We start from the raw sequence: 25893 nt of genomic DNA on the forward strand, positions 1-25893 counted from the left end.
GGGGTGATGGGGGGTGTCCTTAAAATGGGGGGGGGTCCCATAAAATGGGGGGGGGCTAAAAGGGGGGGGACCCCTTAAGGAGGGGGGTTGATTGGTGGGGGGGGGGACCCTAAAAGCACAATGGGGACCCCCCCCCCCCACCATATTGGGGTTATAGGGTCAAAAGGGGGGGGGGGACACCCAATATGACCCCCCCCCCCCCCCCTATAATAGGACCCCCGTCTGCATGGCCGCCCCCTTTGTGCCTTTTGGGACCCCAAAGCTCAGTCATGGGGCACAGCTGGATGTGAGCTACTGCCCCCCCCCCACCATAAAGGCGACCCCCCCCACAATAAAGGAGACCCCCCCCACAATAAAGGAGACCCCCCCCACTTCGACACCGTCTGTGTCTGTAACCACCTGACCAGCTTCGTGGTGCTGCTCGCCTTCTATGAGCCTGAGGTATTGGGGGGGGGGGGACCCTATAGGACCCCCCCCCCATGTGCCCTATAACCCGCCAGGACCCCCAAATCCCCCTCTGTCACCCCATATCCCCCATGGGACCCCCAACCCCCCCCCCCTTCTACCCCCAATTTCCCCTTTATCACCCCATAATCCCCCATAGGACCCTCAGATCCCTCCCTTGGACCTCCATAACCCCCCTTGGGACCCCCAAATCCCCCTCTTTAACCCCATAGACCCCCATAAACCCTCTCTTGGACCCCCAAATCCCCCTCTATGACCCCATAGCCCCCCCATAGGACCCCCAAATCCCCCTCTATGACCCCATAACCCCCCGTAGGACCCCCATATCCCCCTCTATCACCCCATATGGACCCCTTGGACCCCCAAATCCCCCTCTATGACCCTATAGCCCCCCATAGGACCCCCATAACACCCCCATAGGACCCCCAATCCCCCTCTCTAACCCCATAGACCCCCATAATCCCCCTCTATGACCCCATAACCCCCCATAGGACCCCTATAAGTCTCTCTATGACCCCAATAGCCCACTGTAGGACCCTCTATGACCCCATAACCCCCCATAGGAACCCCAAAACCCCCCTTAGGACCCCCATTATCCCCCTCTATCACCCCATAACCCCCCATAGGACCCCCATAACCCCCCGTAGGACCCCCATATCCCCCTCTATCACCCCATATGGACCCCTTGGACCCCCAAATCCCCCTCTATGACCCTATAGCCCCCCATAGGACCCCCATAACACCCCCATAGGACCCCCAATCCCCCTCTCTAACCCCATAGACCCCCATAATCCCCCTCTATGACCCCATAACCCCCCATAGGACCCCTATAAGTCTCTCTATGACCCCAATAGCCCACTGTAGGACCCTCTATGACCCCATAACCCAACAATAGGACCCCAAAATCCCCCTCTATCAACCCATATGGACCCCTTGGACCCCCAAATCCCCCTCTATGACCCCATAGCCCCCCATAGGACCCCCAAATCCCCCTCTGTGACCCCATAACCCCCCATAGGACCCCCATAACCCCCTCTATGACCCCATAGCCCCCTGTAGGATCCTCTATGACCCCATAGCCCCCCATAGGACCCCCTAATTCCCTCCCCCAACCCCATTACAGCACAGCTGGGTGCTGGACGTGCTGACCAAGGCCGGCCTGGTGGTGTCATAGGGTTCCTATGAACTCAATAGGACCCCCCCAAATCCCCCTCTATGATCCTATAACCCCCCCTTGGTCCCCCATAACCCCCCTTGGGACCCCCAAATTCCCCCTCTATCACCCCATAACCCCCCATAGGACCCCTATAACCCCCTCTATCACCCCATTATCCCCCTCTATGACCCCATAACCCCCCATAGGACCCCTATAACCCCCTCTATGACCCCATAGCCCCCCATAGGACCCCTTTATCCCCCTCTATCAACCCATATGGACCCCTTGGACCCCCAAATCCCCCTCTATGACCCCATAACCCCCCTTGGGACCCCCAAATCCCCCTCTATGACCACATAACCCCCAATAGGACCCCCATAATCTCCCCTAGGACCCCCAAATCCCCCTTTGAGACCCCTAAATCCCCCTCTATGACCCCATAGGCCCCCATAGGACCCCCATAACCCCCTCTATGACCCCATAACCCCCTGTAGGACCCCCAAATCCCCCTCTATGACCCCATAGCCCCCCATAGGACCCCCTAATCCCCCTCTGTGACCCCATAGCCCCCTGTAGGACCCTCTATGACCCCATCACCCCCCATAGGACCCCTATAACCCCCTCTATGACCCCATAGCCCCCCATAGGACCCCCATAGGACCCCATAGCCCCCCATAGGACCCCCATAGCCCCCCCCAGGACCCCCTAATCCCCCCCTTAACCCCATTACAGCACAGCTGGGTGCTGGACGTGCTGACCAAGGCCGGCCTGGTGGTGTCATAGGGTTCCTATGAACCCCAAAACCCCCCCGTAGGACCCCCATAACCCCCCCCATAGGACCCCTATAACCCCCTCTATGACCCCATAACCCCCCATAGGACCCCCATAGCCCCCCATAGGATCTTCATAACCCCTCCTTGGACCCCCAAATCCCCCTTTTGGACCCTCAAATCCTCCTCTTTAACCCCATAGACCCCCATAACCCCCTCTTGGACCCCTAAACCCCACTCTATAACCCCATAACCCCCCATAGGACCCCTATAACCCCCACTATGACCCCATAACCCCCTCTATGACCCCATAGCCCCCCATAGGACCCCCTAATCCCCCCCCCTAACCCCATTACAGCACAGCTGGGTGCTGGACGTGCTGACCAAGGCCGGCCTGGTGCTGTCATAGGGTTCCTATGAACCCCAAAACCCCCCCGTAGGACCCCCATAACCCCCCTCTATCACCCCATAATCCCCCTCTATGACCCCATAACCCCCCATAGGACCCCCATAGCCCCCCATAGGATCTTCATAACCCCTCCTTGGACCCCCAAATCCCCCTTTTGGACCCTCAAATCCTCCTCTTTAACCCCATAGACCCCCATAACCCCCTCTTGGACCCCTAAACCCCACTCTATAACCCCATAACCCCCCATAGGACCCCTATAACCCCCACTATGACCCCATAGCCCCCCATAGGACCCCCTAATCCCCCCCTTAACCCCATTACAGCACAGCTGGGTGCTGGACGTGCTGACCAAGGCCGGCCTGGTGGTGTCATAGGGTTCCTATGAACCCCAAAACCCCCCCGTGGGACCCCCATAACCCCCCTCTATCACCCCATAATCCCCCTCTATAACCCCATAGCCCCCTGTAGGACCCTCTATCACCCCATAACCCCCTCTATCACCCTATAACCCCCTCTATGACCCCATAACCCCCCATAGGGCCCCCATAACCCCCTCTATCACCCCATTATCCCCCTCTATCACCCCATAGCCCCCCATATGACCCCCAAAACCCCCTCTATGACCCCATAGCCCCCCATAGGACCCCCATAATCCCCCTCAGGACCCCCAAATCCCCCTCTATCACCTCATAACCCCCCATAGGACCCCCAAATCCCCATCTTGGACCCCATAGACCCCCATAACCCCCTCTATGACCCCATAACCCCCCATAGGACCACCATAAACCCCGTCTATCACCCCATAACCCCCTCTATCACCCCATAATCCCCCTCTATGACCCCATAGCCCCCTGTAGGACCCTCTATGACCCCATAGCCCCCCATAGGACCCCCTAATCCCCCCCTTAACCCCATTACAGCACAGCTGGGTGCTGGACGTGCTGACCAAGGCCGGCCTGGTGGTGTCATAGGGTTCCTATGAACTCAATAGGACCAATAGGACTCAATAGGACTCAACAGATCCCCCTCTATGACCCTATAGCCCCCCATAGGACCCCCATAACCCCCCTCTATCACCCCATAATCCCCCTCTATGACCCCATAACCCCCCATAGGACCCCCATAGCCCCCCATAGGACCCCCTAATCCCCCTCTATGACCCCATAACCCCCCATAGGACCCCTATAACCCCCACTACGACCCCATAGCCCCCCATAGGACCCTCAAATCCCCCTCTATGACCCCATAGCCCCCCATAGGACCCCATAGCCCCCCATAGGACCCCCTAATCCCCCCCCTAACCCCATTACAGCACAGCTGGCTGCTGGACGTGCTGACCAAGGCCGGCCTGGTGCTGTCGGTGGTTTCTCTCCTGTTGGCCATCGTCCTATAGCCCTATAGGGGCTATGACCCTATAGCCCCCCATAGGACCCCCATAGGACCCCATAGCCCCCCATAGGACCCCCATAGCCCCCCATAGGACCCTCTAATCCCCCCCTTAACCCCATTACAGCACAGCTGGGTGCTGGACGTGCTGACCAAGGCCGGCCTGGTGGTGTCATAGGGTTCCTATGAACCCCAAAACCCCCCCGTAGGACCCCCATAACCCCCCCCATAGGACCCCTATAACCCCATCTATGACCCCATAGCCCCCTGTAGGACCCTCTATGACCCCATAACCCCCCAATAGGACCCCCATTTCCCCCTCTATCAACCCATATGGACCCCTTGGACCCCCAAATCCCCCCTTGGACCCCCAAATCCCCCTCTATGACCCCATAGCCCCCCCATAGGACCCCCAAATTCCCCTCTATGACCCCATAACCCCCTGTAGGACCCCAATATCCCCCTCTATCAACCCATATGGACCCCTTGGACCCCCAAATCCCCCTCTATGACCCCATAGCCCCCCATAGGACCCCCAAATCCCCCTCTGTGACCCCATAACCCCCTGTAGGACCCCAATATCCCTCTCTATCAACCCATATGGACCCCTTGGACCCCCAAAACCCCCCCCTTGGACCCCCAAATCCCCCTCTATGACCCCATAGCCCCCCATACGACCCCCTAATCCCCCTCTGTGACCCCATAGCCCCCTGTAGGACCCTCTATGACCCCATAACCCCCCATAGGGCCCCCATAACCCCCTCTATCACCCCATAACCCCCTCTATGACCCCATAGTCCCCTGTAGGACCCCATAGCCCCCCATAGGACCCCCATAGCCCCCCATAGGACCCCCTAATCCCCCCCCTTAACCCCATTACAGCACAGCTGGCTGCTGGACGTGCTGACCAAGGCCGGCCTGGTGCTGTCGGTGGTTTCTCTCCTGTTGGCCATCGTCACCTTCGTGGTGTGTCGGGTCCCCAAAGGTTTAAGGCGGATCCTTCACCTGCAGCTCAGCATCAGCCTCATGTTGGCACACGGCACCTTCCTGCTGGGCATCGAGAGCACACACAGCCAGGTGAGCTCCCAGTACAGCCCAGTACATCCCAGTACATCCCAGTACATCCCAGTACATCCCAGTTCCATCCCAGTACAACCCAGTACATCCCAGTACATCCCAGTACATCCCAGTTCATCCCAGTCCATCCCAGTCCATCCCATTCCATCCCAGTCCATCCCAGTCCATCCCAGTCCCATCCCAGTTCATCCCAGTCCATCCCAGTCCATCCCAGTTCCATCCCAGTCCATCCCAGTCCATCCCAGTCCCATCCCAGTTCCATCCCAGTCCATCCCAGTCCATCCCAGTTCATCCCAGTTCATCCCAGTTCCCTCCCAGTCCATCCTAGTTCCATCCCAGTCCCATCCCAGTTCATCCCAGTCCATCCCATTCCATCCCATTCCATCCCATTCCATCCCAGTCCATCCCAGTACATCCCAGTTCATCCCAGTTCATCCCAGTTACATTCCAGTCCATCCCAGTACATCCCAGTCCATCCCAGTCCATCCCAGTTACATCCCATTCCATCCCAGTGCCCTTCAAATTCAAGTATAGTCCATCCCAGTCCATCCCAGTTCATCCCAGTCCATCCCATTCCATCCCAGTTCCATCCCAGTCCATCCCAGTCCCTCCCATTCCATCCCATTCCATCCCAGTCCATCCTAGTCCATCCCAGTCCATCCCAGTCCATCCCAGTACATCCCAGTACATCCCAGTCCATCCCAGTACATCCCAGTCCATCCCAGTCCATCCCAGTTCCATCCCAGTCCATCCCATTCCATCCCAGTCCATCCCAGTACATCCCAGTTCCCTTCCAGTTCACTTATAGTCCATCCCAGTTCATCCCAGTACATCCCAGTCCATCGCAGTACATCCCAGTTCATCCCAGTTACATCCCAGTTCCATCCCATTCCATCCCAGTTCCATCCCAGTTCACTTATAGTCCATCCCAGTCCATCCTAGTTCCATCCCAGTCCATCCCAGTTCATCCCAATTCCATCCCAGTTCATCCCAGTTCATCCCAGTCCATCCCAGTCCATCCCAGTTCCATCCCAGTTCCATCCCATTCCATCCCAGTCCCATCCCAGTCCATCACAGTCCATCCCAGTCCATCCCAGTCCATCCCAGTACATCCCAGTACAACCCAGTCCATCCCAGTTCATCCCAGTCCATCCCAGTCCATCCCAGTCCATCCCAGTACATCCCAGTCCATCCCAGTCCATCCCAGTTCCATCCCAGTCCATCCCATTCCATCCCAGTCCATCCCAGTACATCCCAGTTCCCTTCCAGTTCACTTATAGTCCATCCCAGTTCATCCCAGTACATCCCAGTCCATCGCAGTACATCCCAGTTCATCCCAGTTCCATCCCAGTTCCATCCCATTCCATCCCAGTTCCATCCCAGTTCACTTATAGTCCATCCCAGTCCATCCTAGTTCCATCCCAGTCCATCCCAGTTCATCCCAATTCCATCCCAGTTCATCCCAGTTCATCCCAGTCCATCCCAGTCCATCCCAGTTCCATCCCAGTTCCATCCCATTCCATCCCAGTTCCATCCCAGTCCCATCCCAGTCCATCACAGTCCATCCCAGTACATCCCAGTTCATCCCAGTACATCCCAGTACATCCCAGTTCCATCCCATTCCATCCCAGTCCATCCCATTCCATCCCATTCCATCCCAGTCACATCCCAGTTCATCCCAGTCCATCCCAGTTCCATCCCAGTCCATCCCAGTCCGTCCCAGTTCATCCCATTCCATCCCAGTACATCCCAGTCCATCCCAGTTCATCCCAGTCCCATCCCAGTCCCATCCCAGTTCATCCCAGTCCATCCCAGTCCATCCCAATACATCCCAGTTCATCCCAGTCCATCCCAGTTACATCCCATTCCATCCCAGTACATCCCAGTCCATCCCAGTCCATCCCAGTACATCCCAGTTCATCCCAGTCCATCCTAGTTCATCCCAGTTCCATCCCAGTACATCCCAGTTACATCCCAGTTACATCCCAGTTCATCCCAGTTCATCCCAGTCCATCCCAGTTCCATCCCAGTTCCATCCCAGTCCATCCCAGTTCATCCCAGTCCATCCCAGTCCATCCCAGTTCCATCCCAGTTCCATCCCAGTCCATCCCAGTCCATCCCAGTCCATCCCAGTTCCCTTCCAGTTCACTTATAGTCCATCCCAGTACATCCCAGTACATCCCGGTCCATCCCAGTCCATCCCAGTTACATCCCAGTACATCCCAGTTCATCCCAGTACATCCCAGTAGATCCCAGTTCATCCCATTCCATCCCAGTCCATCCCAGTCCATCCCAGTCCTTCCCAGTTCCATCCCATTCCATCCCATTCCATCCCAGTTCCATCCCAGTTCCCTCCCAGTCCATCCCATTCCATCCCAGTTCCATCCCAGTCCATCCCAGTCCATCCCAGTTCCATCCCAGTCCATCCCAGTTCCATCCCAGTTCCATCCCAGTCCATCCCAGTTCCATCCCAGTCCCATCCCAGTTCATCCCAGTCCATCCCAGTCCCATCCCAGTCCATCCCATTCCATCCCAGTCCATCCCAGTTCATCCCAGTTCATCCCAGTCCATCCCAGTTCCTTCCCAGTCCATCCCAGTTCATCCCAGTCCATCCCAGTTCCATCCCAGTCCATCCCAGTTCATCCCAGTCCATCCCAGTTCCATCCCAGTTCCATCCCAGTCCATCCCAGTCCATCCCAGTTCCATCCCAGTTCATCCCAGTTCATCCCAGTTCCATCCCAGTCCATCCCAGTTCATCCCAGTTCCATCCCAGTTCCATCCCAGTCCATCCCAGTCCATCCCAGTTCCATCCCAGTCCATCCCAGTTCATCCCAGTTCATCCCAGTCCATCCCAGTCCCATCCCATTCCATCCCAGTCCATCCCATTCCATCCCAGTTCCATCCCAGTTCATCCCAGTTCCATCCCAGTCCATCCCAGTTCCATCCCAGTCCATCCCAGTCCATCCCAGTCCATCCCTGTCCATCCCAGTCCTTCCCAGTTCCATCCCATTCCATCCCATTCCATCCCAGTTCCATCCCAGTTCCCTCCCAGTCCATCCCAGTCCATCCCAGTTCCATCCCAGTTCCATCCCAGTTCCATCCCAGTTCATCCCAGTCCCTCCCAGTTCATCCCAGTTCCATCCCAGTTCATCCCATTCCATCCCAGTCCCATCCCAGTCCATCCCAGTTCCATCCCAGTCCCAGTTCCTTGCACACGCGTGTGATCTCCCCCTTGCACACAGCCCACGTGTGCGGTGGTTGCGGGGCTGTTGCACTTCTCCTCCCAGTCCATCCCATTCCATCCCAGTATATCCCAGTCCATCCCAGTCCATCCCAGTCCATCCCAGTCCATCCCAGTCCTTCCCAGTTCCATCCCATTCCATCCCATTCCATCCCAGTTCCATCCCATTCCATCCCAGTCCATCCCAGTTCATCCCATTCCATCCCAGTCCATTCCAGTTCCATCCCAGTTCATCCCAGTCCATCCCAGTCCATCCCAGTTCATCCCAGTTCCATCCCAGTTCATCCCAGTCCATCCCAGTCCATCCCAGTTCATCCCAGTCCATCCCAGTTCATCCCAGTTCCATCCCAGTTCATCCCAGTTCCATCCCAGTCCATCCCAGTTCATCCCAGTCCATCCCAGTACATCCCATTCCATCCCAGTTCATCCCAGTACATCCCAGTTCCATCCCAGTTCCATCCCAGTCCCATCCCAGTCCATCCCAGTCCATCCCAGTCCATCCCATTCCATCCCAGTTCCCTCCCAGTTCCATCCCAGTCTATCCCAATTCACTTACAGTCCATCCCAGTCCATCCCAGTTCCATCCCAGTCCCAGTTCCTTGCACACGCGTGTGATCTCCCCCTTGCACACAGCCCACGTGCGCGGTGGTTGCGGGGCTGTTGCACTTCTCCCAGTCCATCCCATTCCATCCCAGTATATCCCAGTATATCCCAGTCCCTCCCAGTCCCTCCCAGTCCATCCCAGTTCATCCCAGTCCCTCCCAGTCCCAGTTCCTTGCACACGCGTGTGATCTCCCCCTTGCACACAGCCCACGTGCGCGGTGGTTGCAGGGCTGTTGCACTTCTCCTCCCAGTCCATCCCATTCCATCCCAGTCCATCCCAGTCCTTCCCAGTTCCCTCCCAGTCCATCCCAGTCCCATCCCAGTCCCATCCCAGTTTCATCCCAGTCCATCCCAGTCCATCCCAGTTCCATCCCAGTTCCATCCCAGTTCATCCCAGTCCATCCCAGTTCCATCCCAGTTCCATCCCAGTACATCCCAGTTCCATCCGATTCCATCCTAGTTCATCCCAGTTCATCCCAGTCCATTCCAGTTTGATCCCAGTCCATCCCAGTCCATCGCAGTTCCATCCCACTTCATTCCAGTCCATCCCAGTTCATCCCAGTTCCCTTCCAGTTCACTTATAATCCATCCCAGTCCATCCCATTCCATCCCAGTCCATCCCAGTCCATCCCAGTCCATCCCATTCCATCCCAGTTCATCCCAGTCCATCCCAGTTCCATCCCATTCCATCCCAGTCCCATCCCAGTTCCATCCCAGTCCATCCCAGTCCATCCCATTTCCATCCCAGTCCATCCCAGTCTATCCCAGTCCATCCCAGTTCATCCCAGTCCATCCCAGTCCCTCCCAGTCCCTCCCAGTCCATCCCAGTTCCATCCCAGTTCCATCCCAGTCCATCCCAGTCCATCCCAGTTCCATCCCATTCCATCCCAGTCCCATCCCAGTTCCATCCCAGTCCATCCCAGTCCATCCCATTTCCATCCCAGTCCATCCCAGTCTATCCCAGTCCATCCCAGTTCATCCCAGTCCATCCCAGTCCATCCCAGTCCCTCCCAGTCCCTCCCAGTCCATCCCAGTTCCATCCCAGTCCATCCCAGTCCATCCCAGTTCCATCCCAGTCCCAGTTCCTTGCACACGCGTGTGATCTCCCCCTTGCACACAGCCCACGTGTGCGGTGGTGGCGGGGCTGTTGCACTTCTCCTCCCAGTCCATCCCATTCCATCCCAGTTCCATCCCAGTCCCTCCCAGTTCCATCCCAGTCCCTCCCATTCCCTCCCAGTTACATCCCAGTCCATCCCAGTCCATCCCATTCCATCCCAGTTCCATCCCAGTTCCATCCCAGTTCATCCCAGTCCATCCCAGTCCATCCCAGTCCATCCCAGTCCATCCCAGTCCCATCCCAGTTCCATCCCATTCCATCCCAGTCCATCCCAGTATATCCCAGTCCATCCCAGTTCATCCCATTCCATCCCATTTCCCTCCCCCTTGCACACGCGTGTGATGTCCCCCTTGCACACAGCCCACGTGTGCGGTGGTGGCGGGTCTGTTGCACTTCTGGTTCCTGTGCGCGTTCACGTGGATGCTGCTGGAGGGGCTGCACCTTTACGTGCTGTTGGTGCGCGTGTTCCAACCCGCGTGGCTGCGCGTGTGGCACGCGCTTGTGAGCGGGTACGGGCTGCCCGCCATCATTGTCATCTGCTCCGCTATCGCTTACCCGGATGGATACGGGACCACGCAGTAGTGAGTGTGCAAGGGGGGCGTTGCACGACTGGCCTTGCACAAGCAGGGCTTCACACGACTGGGGCTTTGCACAACTGGCCTTGCACGAATGGGGCTTTGCACAAGTGGGTTGTTGCACATGTGGGGTTTTGCACATGGGGCTTTGCACACGTGGGGCTTTGCACGACGGGTCTTGCACGACTGGGGCTTCACAAAACTGGGGCTTTGCACAACTGGGGCATTGCACGACTGTGGCTTTGCACAAGTGGGTTGTTGCACATGTTGGGCTTTGCACGACTGGTCTTGCACGACTGGGGCTTTGCACAAGTGGGGCTTTGCACGACTGGGGCTTTGCACAAGTGGGTGGTTGCACATGTGGGATTTTGCACATGGGGCTTTGCACACGTGGGGTTTTGCACGACGGGTCTTGTACAACTGGGGCTTCACAAAACTGGGGCTTTGCACGACTGTGGCTTTGCACAAGTTGGTTGTTGCACACGTTGGGCTTTGCACATGGGGCTTTGCACAAGGGGGTGGATGCACACGTGGGGCTTTGCACGACGGGTCTTGCACAACTGGGGCTTCACAAAACTGGGGCTTTGCACAACTGGGGCTTTGTACAAGTGGGTTGTTGCACAGGTGGGGTTTTGCACATGGGGCTTTGCACAAGGGGGTGGTTGCACAAGTGGGGCTTTGCACGACGGGTCTTGCGCGACTGGGGCTTTGTACAAGTGGGTTGTTGCGCACGTGAGGTGTTGCACACGTTGGGCTTTGCACGACTGGTCTTGCACGACTCTGGCTTTGCACAAGTGGGTGGTTGCACACGTGGGGTTTTGCACACATGGGGCTTTGCACGACGGGTCTTGCACGACTGGGGCTTCACAAAACTGGGGCTTTGCACGACTGTGGCTTTGCACAAGTGGGTTGTTGCACATGTGGGGTTTTGCACATGGGGCTTTGCACACGTGGGGCTTTGCACGACGGGTCTTGCACAACTGGAGCTTCACAAAACTGGGGCTTTGCACAACTGGGGCATTGCACGACTGTGGCTTTGCACAAGTGGTTTTTTGCACATGTTGGGCTTTGCACGACTGGTCTTGCATGACTGTGGCTTTGCACAAGTGGGTTGTTGCACATGTGGGGTTTTGCACACGTGGGGCTTTGCACGACTGGCCTTGCACAACTGGGCCTTTACACAACTGGGGCTTTGCACGACTGTGGCTTTGCACAAGCGGGTTGTTGCACACATGGGGCTTTGCACGACTGGTCTTGCATGACTGGGGCTTTGCACAAGTGGGTGGTTGCACATGTGGGGTTTTGCACACATGAGGCTTTGCACGACGGGTCTTGCACAACTGGAGCTTCACAAAACTGGGGCTTTGCACAACTGGGGCTTTGCACAAGTGGGTTGTTGCACATGTGGGGTTTTGCACATGGGGCTTTGCACACTTGGGATTTTGCACACGTGGGGCTTTGCATGACTGGTCTTGCACGACTGTGGCTTTGCACAAGTGGGTTGTCGCATTTGTGGGATTTTGCACATGGGGCTTTGCACAAGTGGGCGGTTGCACACGTGGGGCTTTGCACAATTGGTCTTGCACACGTGGGGCTTTGCACACGTGGGGTTTTGCACGACGGGTCTTGCACAACTGGAGCTTCACAAAACTGGGGCTTTGCACAACTGGGGCTTTGTACAAGTGGGTTGTCGCACACGTGGGGTCTTGCACATGGGGCTTTGCACAAGGGGGTGGTTGCACAAACAGGGTTTCACACAAATGGGGCTTTGCACGACTGTGGCTGTGCACAAGTGGTTTTCACACACGTGGGGTTTTGCACAAGTGGGGCTTTGCACGATTGGTCTTGCACAACTGGGGCTTTGCACGACGGGTCTTGCACAACTGGAGCTTCACAAAACTGGGGCTTTGCACAACTGGGGCTTTGCACAAGGGGGTGGTTGCACACGTTGGGCTTTGCACGACTGGTCTTGCACAACTGGGGCTTTGCACAAGTGGGGCTTTGCACGACTGTGGCTTTGCACAAGTGGGTTGTCGCATATGTGGGATTTTGCACATGGGGCTTTGCACAAGTGGGTGGTTGCACACGTGGGGCTTTGCACGATGGGTCTTGCACAACTGGGGCTTCACAAAACTGGGGCTTTGCACAACTGCGGCTTTGCACAAGTGGGTTGTTGCACATGTGGGGTTTTGCACATGGGGCTTTGCACAAGGGGGTTGTTGCACAACTTTGTCTTTGCACAACCAGAGCTTTGCACATTGGGTTTTGCACAACTGGGGCTTTGTACAAGTGGGTTGTTGCACACGGGGGGTTTTGCACGACTGGGTTTGCACAGCTGCTTTTGCACACCTGGGTTGTTGCACGACTTGGGGTTTGCACAGTTGGGGGTTGCATGTGTTGGGTTTTGCACGAGTGGGGCTTTGCACACCTGGGGCTTTGCACACCTTTTGCATCCCAGTTCCATCCCATTCCATCCCATTCCCTCCCAGTTCCATCCCAGTCCATCCCATTCCATCCCATTCCATCCCAGTTCATCCCATTCCATCCCATTCCATCCCATTCCCTCCCAGTCCATCCCAGTCCCTCCCAGTCCCATCCCAGTCCATCCCAGTTCCATCCCAGTTCCATCCCATTCCATCCCAGTCCCTCCCAGTTCCATTCCAGTTCCATCCCAGTCCATCCCATTCCCTCCCAGTTCCATCCCATTCCATCCCAGTTCCATCCCAGTCCATCCCAGTCCATCCCAGTCCCATCCCATTCCATCCCAGTTCTATCCCAGTCCATCCCATTCCCTCCCAGTTCCATCCCAGTCCATCCCAGTCCATCCCAGTTCCATCCCATTCCATCCCAGTTCTATCCCATTCCATCCCAGTCCATCCCAGTTCCATCCCATTCCATCCCATTCCATCCCATTCCATCCCAGTCCATCCCAGTTCCATCCCAGTTCCATCCCATTCCATCCCAGTCCATCCCAGTTCCATCCCAGTCCATCCCATTCCATCCCATTCCATCCCAGTCCATCCCAGTTCCATCCCAGTCCATCCCATTCCATCCCATTCCATCCCAGTCCATCCCAGTTCCATCCCAGTCCATCCCATTCCATCCCAGTCCATCCCAGTTTATCCCATTCCATCCCATTCCATCCCATTCCATCCCAGTCCATCCCAGTCCATCCCATTCCATCCCAGTTCCATCCCAGTTCCATCCCAGTTCCATCCCATTCCATCCCAGTCCATCCCAGTTCCATCCCATTCCATCCCAGTCCATCCCAGTCCATCCCAGTCCATCCCAGTCCATCCCAGTTCCATCCCATTCCATCCCATTCCATCCCATTCCCTCCCAGTTCCATCCCATTCCATCCCATTCCATCCCATTCCATCCCATTCCATCCCAGTCCATCCCAGTCCATCCCAGTCTCCCCCCGCAGTTGTTGGCTCACCCTGGACCGCGGTTTCCGATGGAGCTTCCAAGGTCCCGTCTGCCTCATTGTGGCGGTGAGAGGCTGCAACCCCACAACCCCATAACCCCATTAACCCCATTAACCCCATTAACCCCATATATCACCCCATAGATCACCCCATATATCACCCCATATATCACCCCATATCACCCCATGTATCACCCCATATATCACCCCATATATCACCCCATATATCACCCCATATATCACCCCATATCACCCCATATCACCCCATATATCACCCCATATATCACCCCATATCCCCCTATATCACCCCATATATCACCCCATATATCACCCCATATATCACCCCATGTCAACCCGTATTCCCCCATATCCCCCTCTATCACCCCATATACCCCCCATACGGCCCTATATCCCCCTATATCACCCCATATACCCCCCATAAGGCCCTATATCCCCCTATATGGCCCCATATATCCCCCCATATCCGCACATATCCCCCCACATGTCACCCCATATCCCCCCATACCCCCCCATATCCCCCTATATGGCCCCATATCACCCCATATATCACCCCATATATCACCCCATATTCCCCCATATCCCTCTATGTCATCCCATATACCCCCCATATGGCTCCATAGACCCCCATATCCCCCTATATCCCCCTATATCACCCCATATACCCCCCATACAACCCCATATGGCCTCATATCCCCCCATATCACCCCATATCCCCCCCATAACCCCCCATATCACCCCATATCCCCTATATCACCCCCATACCCTCCATATCACCCCATATGGCCCCATATCCCTCCCATATTCCCCTATATCATCCCATATACCCCCCATACAGCCCCCATATCACCCCATATCCCTTATATCACCCCCTATACCCTCCATATGGCCCCATATCCCCCCACCTCACCCTAGATCTCCCCATATCCTCCCATATCACCCTATATCCCTTTATAACACCCCATATCCCCCCATATCCCTCCATATCACCCCATATACCACCCATATCAGCCCATATTACCCCATATGGCCCCATATCACCCCATATCCCCCTATATGGCCCCATATCTCCCCATATCCTCCCATATCACCCCATAGCCCCCCATATGACCCCCCATAGCCCCCCATATTCCTCCATATCCCCCTATATGGCCCTATATCTCCCCACATCCTCCCATATCACCCCATATACCCCCCATATCAGCCCATATTACCCCATATCACCCCATATCCCCCCCATATCTCCCCATATACCCCCATATCCCCCCATATTCCCCCATATCCCCCTATATGGCCCCATATCTCCCCATATCCCGCAGCTGAACGCCGTGATTCTCGTCATCACCATCTGGAAGCTGGTGCAGAAGTTCGATGAAGTCAACCCGGATCTGGGGCACCTCAGGAAGATGAGGTGGGGGGATATGGGGCCATATGGGGATATATGGGGTATATGGGGTGGATATGGGGGTATATGGGGTGATATGGGGCCATATGGGGGTATATGGGGTGTTATAGGGGGATATGGGGTGATATGGGGCCATATGGGGTGGATATGGGGCCATATGGGGGGTATATGGGGTGTTATATGGGGATATGGGGGATACGGGGCTGTATAGGGTGGATATGGGGGGATATGGGGGTATATGGGGCCATATGGGGGTATATGGGGACATATGGAGTGGATATGGGGGTTTTGGGGAGATATTGGGGGTTCTGGGGGGAGATTGGGGGATATGGGGCTGTATAGGGTGGGTATGGGGGATATGGGGAGATATGGGGCCATATAGGGGGCATATGGGGTGTAATAGGGGGATATGGGGCCATATGGGGTGATATGGGGTGATATGAAGCCATATGGGGGGATATGGGGCTATATGGGGGTATATGGGGTGTTACAGGGGTATATGGGGTGATATGGGGCCATATGGGGTGGATATGGGGGGATATAGGGTGATATGGGGGAATATGGGGCCATATGGGGGGTTATATGGGGTGATATGGGGCCATATGGGGGGTATATGGGGTGTTATATGGGGATATGGGGGATACGGGGCTGTATGGGGTGGATATGGGGGTATATGGGGTCATATGGGGGTATATGGGGTGTTACAGGGGGATATGGGGTGGATATGGGGGTATATGGGGTGATATGGGGCCATATGGGGTGGATATGGGGGGATATAGGGTGATATGGGGGAATATGGGGCCATATAGGGCCATATGGGGGGGATATGGGGTGTTATAGGGGATGTAGGGGGGCTGTGGGGCCATATGGGGGTATATGGGACCATATGGGGTGTTACGGGGGGATATGAGGGATATGGGGTGTATGGGGTGGATATGGGGGTGATATGGGGTCATATGGGGGTATATGGGGTGATATGGGGCCATATGGGGGGTATATGGGGTGTTATATGGGGATATGGGGGATATGGGGCTGTATGGGGTGGATATGGGGGGATATGGGGGTATATGGGGCTATATGGGGCCATATGGGGGTATATGGGGACATATGGAGTGGATATGGGGGGTTGTTGGGGGATAAGAGGGGAGGTTTGGGGGGATATTGGGGGATATGGGGCTGTATAGGGTGGGTATGGGGGGATATGGGGCCATATGGGGGGCATATGGGGAGATATAGAGGGATATGGGGGATTATGGGGGGGTATCAGGGCATATGGGGCCAAATGGGGGGTATATGGGGTGATATAGAGGGATATGGGGTGATATGAGGACGTATAGGGGATATACAGGGTGGTATGGGGAGATATGGGGGGATATGGGGGGATATGGGGTCACAATAGAGCCCAATGGGGGGATATGGGGTCACAATTGGACCCAATGTGACATGGGGGTGTATGGGGGGGTATAGGGTCACAATAGAGCCCAATGGGGGGATATGGGGTCACAATAGAGCCCAATGGGGGGATATGGGGTCACAATAGAGCCCAATGGGGGGATATGGGGTCACAATAGAGCCCAATGGGGGGATATGGGGTCACAATAGAGCCCAATGGGGGGATATAGGGTCACAATAGAGCCCAATGGGGGGATATGGGGCCACAATAGAGCCCAATGAGGGGATATGGGGCCACAATAGAGCCCAATGAGGGGATATGGGGCCACAATAGAGCCCAATGAGGGGATATAGGGCCACAATAGAGCCCAATGGGGGGATATAGGGTCACAGTAGAGCCCAATGGGGGGATATAGGGTCACAATAGAGCCCAATGGGGGGATATAGGGTCACAATAGAGCCCAATGGGGGGATATAGGGTCACAATAGAGCCCAATGGGAAGATATGGGGTCACAATAGAGCCCAATGGGGGGATATAGGGTCACAATAGATCCCAATGGGAAAATATGGGGTCACAATAGAGCCCAATGGGGGGATATAGGGTCACAATAGAGTCCAATGGGGGGATATAGGTTCACAATAGAGTCCAATGGGGGGATATAGGGTCACAATAGAGCCCAATGGGGGGATATGGGGTCACAATAGAGCCCAATGGGGGGATATAGGGTCACAATAGAGTCCAATGGGGGGATATAGGTTCACAATAGAGTCCAATGGGGGGATATGGGGTCACAATAGAGCCCAATGGGGGGATATAGGGTCACAATAGATCCCAATGGGGGGATATAGGGTCACAATAGAGCCCAATAGGGGGATATAGGGTCACAATAGAGCCCAATAGGGGGATATAGGGTCACAATAGAGCCCAATGGGATATGGGGGTATATGGGGGGGGATATGGGGCCACAATAGATCCCAATGGGGGGATATAGGGTCACAATAGATCCCAATGGGGGGATATAGGGTCACAATAGAGCCCAATGGGGGGATATGGGGTCACAATAGAGCCCAATGGGGGGATATAGGGTCACAATAGAGCCCAATGGGGGGATATAGGGTCACAATAGAGCCCAATGGGATATGGGGGTATATGGGGGGATATGGGGTCACAATAGAGCCCAATGGGGGGATATAGGGTCACAATAGATCCCAATGGGGGGATATAGGGTCACAATAGAGCCCAATGGGATACAATGGGACCCAATGGGACATTGAATGTGGGGGTGGGGGGGCTCTTTGCACTGACATTTGCACACTCGTCCTTGCACACTCAGGGTGCTGTCGGGGACGTGTGCAGCCCAGTTGTGCCTATTGGGGACCGGATGGGCTTTGGGGTTACCCCAACCATGGAAGGGAAATGGGGAGGGGTCTCCAGCTGCCCCCCCCCTCCCTTTATCCTTCCTCTTCTGCATCATCAACGCCTCCCAGGGGCTCTTCATCTTCATCTGCCACTGCCTGGTGCACCCACAGGTGGGGGCTGACCCCAAACCCCCCCCCAATATATATTATAGGACCCTATGGGACCCTATAGCACCCAAAGGACCCCAAACCCCGTCCCCAGTATATATTATAGGACCCTATGGGACTCTATAGCATCCAAAGGACACCCACAGCACCCATAGGACCCTCAATAGACCCCCAGGACCCCCAAGCCCCCCCCCTACATTATAGGACCCTATAGCACCCAAAGGACCCTCCCAGCACCCATAGGACCCCCAATACCCCCCCAGGACCCTCAATAGACCCCCAGGACCCCCAAATCCCCCAATATATATTATAGGACCCTATGGGACCCTATAGCACCCAAAGGACCCCAAATCCCCCCCCAGGACCCCGAAACACCCGCCCCAATCTACACTATAGGACCCTATGGGGACCCCATAGCACCCAAAGGACCCCAAACCCCACCCAATATATATTATAGGACCCTATGAGGACCCTATAGCACCCAAAGGACCCCAACCCCCCCCCAATATATATTATAGGATCCTATGGGACCCGATAGCACCCAAAGGACACCCACAGCACCCATAGGACCCCCAATATCCCCCCCAGGACCCTCAATAGACCCCCAGGACCCCCAAATCCCCCAATATATATTATAGGACCCTATGGGACCCTATAACACCCAAAGGACCCCCAACCCCCCCCCAGGATCCCCAAACACCCACCCCAATATACATTATAGGACCCTATGGGACCCTATAGCACCTAAAGGACCCCAACCCCCCCCCAGTATATATCATAGGACCCTATGGGACCCTATAGCACCCAAAGGACCCCTACCCCCCCCCAATAGACATTATAGGACCCTATGGGACCCTATAGCACCCAAAGGACCCCAACCCCCCCCAATATATATTATAGGATCCTATGGGACCTGATAGCACCCAAAGGACCCCAAATCCCCCCCCCATGACCCCCAAACACCAGCCCCAATAGACATTATAGGACCCTATGGGGACCCTATAGCACCCAAAGGACCCCAAACCCCATCCCCAATATATATTATAGGACCCTATGGGACCCTATAGCACCCAATGGACACCCACAGCGCATATAGGACCCCCAAGCCCCCCCCCCCAATAGACATTATAGGACCCTATGGGACCCTATAGCACCCAAAGGACACTCCCAGCACCCATAGGACCCCCAATATCCCCCCCAGGACCCTCAATAGACCCCCAGGACCCCCAAATCTTCCCCCCAATATATATTATAGGACCCTATGGGAACTTATAGCACCCAAAGGACCCCAAATCCCCCCCCAGGACTGCCAAACACCCCCCCACCAATAGACATTATAGGGCCCTATGGGACCCTATAGCACCCAAAGGACCCCAAACCACCCCCCCCCAATAGACATTATAGGACCCTATGGGGACCCTATAGCACCCAAAGGACCCCAAACCACCCCCCCCCAATAGACATTATAGGACCCTATGGGGACCCTATAGCACCCAAAGGACCCCAACCCCCCCCAATATATATCATAGGATCCTATGGGACCCTATAGCACCCAAAGGACCCCAACCCCCCCCCAATATATATTATAGGGCCCTATAGGACCCTATAGCACCCAAAGGACCCCAAACCCCATCCCCAGTATATATCATAGGACCCTATGGGACCCTATAGCACCCAAAGGACCCCAACCCCCCCCCATTATATATTATAGGATCCTATCGATACCCTATAGCACCCAAAGGACACCCCAAAGCCCCCCTAGGACCCCCAATAGACCCCCAGGACCCCCAACCCCCCCCCAGGACCCCCAATATGCCTCCAGGAACACCCATAGCCCCCCAGGACCCCCAAATCCCCCCCCAGGTCCCTCAATAGACCCCCAGGACCCCCAACCCCCCCCCTCCAGGACCCTCAATAGCAACCCAGGACACCCCCCAGGACCCCCAAATCCCCCCCAGGACCCCCATATCCCCCCCCTCAGGACCCCCAAATCCCCCCCCAGGACCCCCAACCCCCCCCCAGGACCCCCCAATATGCCTCCAGGAATCCCCATAGCCCCCCAGGACCCCCATATCCCCCCCTCTGAAACCCCCATAGACCCCCAGGACCCCCAAATCCCCCCCCAAGACCCCCAACCCCCCCCCAGGACCCCCAAATCCCCCCCCAAAACCCCCAGTATCCCCCCCAGGACCCTCAATATGCCTCCAGGAACCCCCATAGACCCCCAGGACCCCCCAAAATCCCCCCCAAAACCCCCAAGTCAACCCCCCAGGACCCTCAATAGACCCTCAGGACCCCCAAATACCCCCCCCCCAGGACCCCCAAGTCCCCCCCCAGGACCCACAATATCCCCCCAGGACCCCCAGTATCCCCCCCAGGACCCTCAATATGCCTCCAGGAACCCCCAAATCCTCCCCAAGACCCCCTATAGACCCCCCAGGACCCCCAAATCCTCCCCAAGACCCCCTATAGACCCCACAGGACCCCCATATCCCCCCCTCAGGACCCCCCATAGACCCCCAGGACCCCCCAAATCCCCCCCAGGACCCTCAATAGCCCCCCTTGCACCCCCAGGACCCCCCAAATACCCCCCAAGACCCCCTATAGACCCCCCAGGACCCCCATATCCCCACCCCGGACCCCCAAATCCTCCCCAAGACCCCCAATATACCTCCAGGAACCCCCATAGCCCCCCAGGACTCTTATATCCCCCCATCGGGACCCCCAAATCCCCCCCAGGACCCCCAACCCACCCCCAGGACCCCCAATATCCCATCCAGGACCCTCAATATGCCTCCAGGACCCCCAAATCCCCCCCCCAAGACCCCCAAATCCCCCCCCAAGACCCCCAACCCCCCCCAGGACCCTCAATATGCCTCCAGGAACCCCCAAATCCTCCCCAAGACCCCCAGTATCCCCCCCAGGACCCTCAATATGCCTCCAGGAACCCCCATAGACCCCCAGGACCCCCCAAAATCCCCCCCAAAACCCCCAAGTCAACCCCCCAGGACCCTCAATAGACCCCCAGAACCCCCAAATACCCCCCCCCAGGACCCCCAAGTCCCCCCCCCAGGACCCACAATATCCCCCCAGGACCCCCAGTATCCCCCCCAGGACCCTCAATATGCCTCCAGGAACCCCCAAATCCTCCCCAAGACCCCCTATAGACCCCCCAGGACCCCCAATTTCCCCCCTCAGGAACCCCCATAGACCCCCCAGGACCCTCAAATCCCCCCCCCAAGACCCCCAACCCCCCCCAGGACCCTCAATGCCCCCCCCAGGACCCCCAAATCCCCCCCCCAAGACCCCCAAATCCCCCCCCAGGACCCCCGGTATCCCCCCCAGCACCCTCAATATGCCTCCAGGACCCCCCAAATCCTCCCCAAGACCCCCTATAGACCCCCCAGGACCCCCAAATCCTCCCCAAGACCCCCTATAGACCCCCCAGGACCCCCAAATCCCCCCCCAACCCCCCCCAGGATCCTCAATGCCCCCCCCCAGGACCCCCAAATCCCCCCCCCAAGACCCCCAACCCCCCTCAGGACCCCCAACCCCCCCCAGGACCCTCAATATGCCTCCAGGAACCCCCAAATCCTCCCCAAGACCCCCAACCCCCCCCCAGGACCCTCAATGCTCCCCCCAGGACCCCCAAATCCCCCCCCCAAGACCCCCTATAGACCCCCCAGGACCCTCAATGCCCCCCCTTCCCCCCCCAGGTACGAGACACCTATCGCCGCTGGTTGTGCCCCGGCTCCCGGCGTTACACCGAGTTCTCCACCAGTCACACCAGTAACACCAGTAACACAAGGGTCAGTGCCACACTGGTGAGCCCCCCCCCCCACCTCTTTGTGACCCCCACCCCCCCATTTAATGCCATTCTCTGCCCCACAGGTTCAACATCAGCACTCGTGAGCAAAGCCTGCCCGCACCACGGCCCCCCCAGTGCTCCCAGTTCAACCCCAGTGCTCCCCAGTACCCCCCCAGTCCCATCCCAGTGCTCCCAGTTCAACCCCAGTGCTCCCAGTTACCACCCCATTGCCCTCCCAGTGCCCCCCAATGCCCCCCAGTTCCCCTCCCACTGCTCCCAGTGCCCCACCACGTCCCTCCCAGTGTCCCCCCAATACACCCCCACTGCTCCCAGTGCCCCCCAGGTCCCCCCCCCAGTGCTCCCAGTGCCCCCCACCACCCCTCCCAGTGCTCCCAGTTCACCTCCAGTGCCCCTCCCAGTACCCCCCCACCCCCAATCCCCCATTATGGTGTTTCTGCATTAAAGATATTGATGCAAAAAGGGCAGAGATTGGGGTGGGGGGGGTCGGATCCCAGTGCTCCCAGTTCCCCCCCCCCCAAAATGAACTGGGACACTGGGGGGGGGGGGAGGGGGGGGGGGGGAATTAGAACGACCATTTTTGGGGTGTTTTGGGCTTTTCTTGGGGGTCTAAACCAAGTCCTTGTGCACAACGAATCCTCGTGCAAGGCCCTCGTGCAAGGCACGACACGTCCTCGTGCAAAGCAACTGATGGAAGGCACAATGTATCCTCGTGCAAGGCCCTCGTGCAAAAGACCTTGTGTAGGGTGTCAATGTGAGGCTCTGGCCCTTGTGCAAGATGCTTGTGCAACGCACAGCTATTGGCAAGGTCCTTGTGCAAGGTCGTTGTGCACGAGACTCTTGCTCTTATGATCCTCGTGCAAGATCCTCGTGCAGGGGCCGCTCTTGCTGATGGTGTTCAGTGTGTAATGCACTTGTGCAAGGCTCATTGCTATGCGTGGTCTCCATTGGAGCCTCTTGTGCAAGGTCCTCGTGCAAGCCTCATCTTCCTGCTTGGTCCACAGCCAAAGCTCTTGTGCAAGGTCCTCGTGCAAGGATCATTGCCATGCAAGGTCTGCATTGGAAGCTCTTGTGCAAGGCCCTCGTGCAAGCCTCATCTTCAAGCATGGTCCACAGCCAAAGCTCTTGTGCAAGACTTATTGCCATGCCAGGTCTGGTCTGCATTGGAGGCTCTTGTGCAAGGTCGTTGTGCAAGGCTATTTCTACGCATGGCCTCCATTGGAAGCTCTTGTGCAAGGTCCTCGTGCAAGGCTCATTGCCATGCATGGTTGCCATTGGAGGCTCTTGTGCAAGGTCCTCGTGCAAGGCTATTTCCATGCAAGGTCTCCATTGGAGGCTCTTGTGCAAGGTCCTCGTGCAAGGCTCATTGCCATGCATGGTCTCCATTGGAGGCTCTTGTGCAAGGCCCTCGTGCAAGGCTATTTCCATGCATGGTCTCCATTGGAAGCTCTTGTGCAAGGTCCCCGTGCAAGGCTCATTGCAGCACATGGTCACCATTGGAAGCTCTTGTGCAAGGCCCTTGTGCAAGGCTATTGGCATGCATGGTCTGGTCTGCATTGGAGGCTCTTGTGCAAGGTCCTCGTGCAAGGCTCATTGCCACGTGTGGTCTCCATTGGAGGCTCGTGTGCAAGGCTATTTCCATGCACGTTCTCCATTGGAAGCTCTTGTGCAAGGTCCTCGTGCAAGGTCCTCGTGCAAGCTCATTGTCATGCATGGTCTCCATTGGAAGCTCTTGTGCAAGGTCGTTGTGCAGGGCTATTGGCATGCATGATCTGGTCTGCATTGGAGTCTCTTGTGCAAGGTCCTCGTGCAAGGATCATTGCCATGCATGGTCTGCATTGGAAGCTCTTGTGCAAGGTCCTCGTGCAAGGTCCTCGTGCAAGGCTCATTGCCATGCATGGTTGCCATTGGAGGCTCTTGTGCAAGGCCCTTGTGCAAGGCCCTTGTGCAAGGCTATTGGCATGCACGGTCTGGTCTCCATTGGAGGCTCTTGTGCAAGGTCCTCGTGCAAGGTCCTCGTGCAAGGCTCATTGCCATGCATGGTCGCCATTGGAAGCTCTTGTGCAAGGCCCTCGTGCAAGGCTATTGGCATGCATGATCTGGTCTGCATTGGAGGCTCTTGTGCAAGGTCCTCGTGCAAGGCTCATTGCCATGCATGGTCTCCATTGGAGGCTCTTGTGCAAGGCCCTCATGCAAGGCCCTCATGCAAGGCTCATTGCAGCGCATGGACCCCATTGGAAGCTCTTGTGCAAGGTCCTCGTGCAAGGTCCTCGTGCAAGATCCTCGTGCAAGGCTCATTGCAGCGCATGGTCGCCATTGGAGGCTCTTGTGCAAGATCCTCGTGCAAGGCTCATTGCAGCGCATGGTCGCCATTGGAAGCTCTTGTGCAAGGCCCTCGTGCAAGGCCCTCATGCAAACCACTCACCCCACACTCCAAGAAGCCCAACCCCCCATTCCAAGTCTCTCTCACACCGAATCCTCGTGCAAATCCTCGTGCAAATCCCCCCCCCCTTATATTTGCACGAGGGGGGGGGGGGGGTCTCTCATATGAGCCGCTCCTCTGGGGGCAGCTTTAATGGGGGGGGGGCCGGGGGGGGCCCTCGTGCACCGTCCTGTTCCTGTCGGCTGGGTCGATACGTTCCTTCCGTGCGACGTTTTTCACGGAGCCGAAAAATCCCATAAAGAAAAAGCCCAAAAAGGGCAAAAAAGGCCAAAACCCCAAAAACGGACAAAGCGGCCACTGCGCCAACCTATAGGGGGGATATAGGGGGGATATAGGGGGGGATATAGGGGGGATATAGGGGATATATGGGGGGGTATACAAAGGAAGGGGGGTAAATAGGGGAGGGGGGATATAGGGGATGTATGGGGGGGTATATAGGGTTATGGGGTGGTATATAGGGGAGGGGGGATATACGGGATGTATGGGGGGGTATATAGAGGAGGCGGGGTATATAGGGGAGGGGAGGGTGTATAGGGTTATGGGGTGGTATATAGGGGAGGGGGGATATAGGGGATATATGAGGGGGGGTATATAGAGGAGGGGGGGTATATAGGGTTATGGGGTGGTATATAGGGGAGGGGGGGTATAGGGGATGTATGGGGGGGTATATAGGGGATGTATGGGGGGGTATATAGGGTTATGGGGTGGTATATAGGGTTATGGGGTGGTATATAGGGGAGGGGGGGATATAGGGATGTATGGGGGGGTATATAGGGTTATGGGGTGGTATATAGGGGAGGGATATAGGGGATGTATGGGGGGGGATATAGGGGATATATGGGGGGGGATATAGAGGAGGGGGGTATATAGGGGAGGGGAGGGTGTATAGGGTTATGGGGTGGTATATAGGGGAGGGGGGGATATAGGGGATGTATGAGGGGGGGTATATGGGGGGGGGTGTATATAGGGGAGGGTATGGGGGGGTATATAGGGGAGGGGGGGATATAGGGGATGTATGGGGGGGTATATAGGGTTATGGGGTGGTATATGGGGGG

At 56.6% G+C, this 25893-nt stretch overlaps 1 protein-coding gene across 1 annotated transcript; it reads left to right on the forward strand.

Moving 5' to 3' along the window:
* The first annotated feature begins 219 nt into the window (after window positions 1-219).
* LOC107307700 (adhesion G protein-coupled receptor E5-like) lies at window positions 220-22800 on the forward strand. The gene is made up of 8 exons (XM_085534441.1): window positions 220-441; window positions 5069-5263; window positions 10585-10805; window positions 14227-14293; window positions 15564-15655; window positions 18377-18572; window positions 22286-22378; window positions 22461-22800. Exons 2-8 carry the CDS (start codon window positions 5213-5215, stop codon window positions 22479-22481), a joined length of 741 nt encoding a protein of 246 aa, XP_085390567.1. The 5' UTR covers window positions 220-441; window positions 5069-5212; the 3' UTR covers window positions 22482-22800.
* Window positions 22801-25893: the final 3093 nt, after the last annotated feature.

The sequence above is a fragment of the Coturnix japonica genome, unplaced genomic scaffold (assembly GCF_054131305.1).
Source record: "Coturnix japonica strain WE unplaced genomic scaffold, WE-NBRP24 Scf082, whole genome shotgun sequence".
Lineage (NCBI taxonomy): Eukaryota > Metazoa > Chordata > Aves > Galliformes > Phasianidae > Coturnix > Coturnix japonica.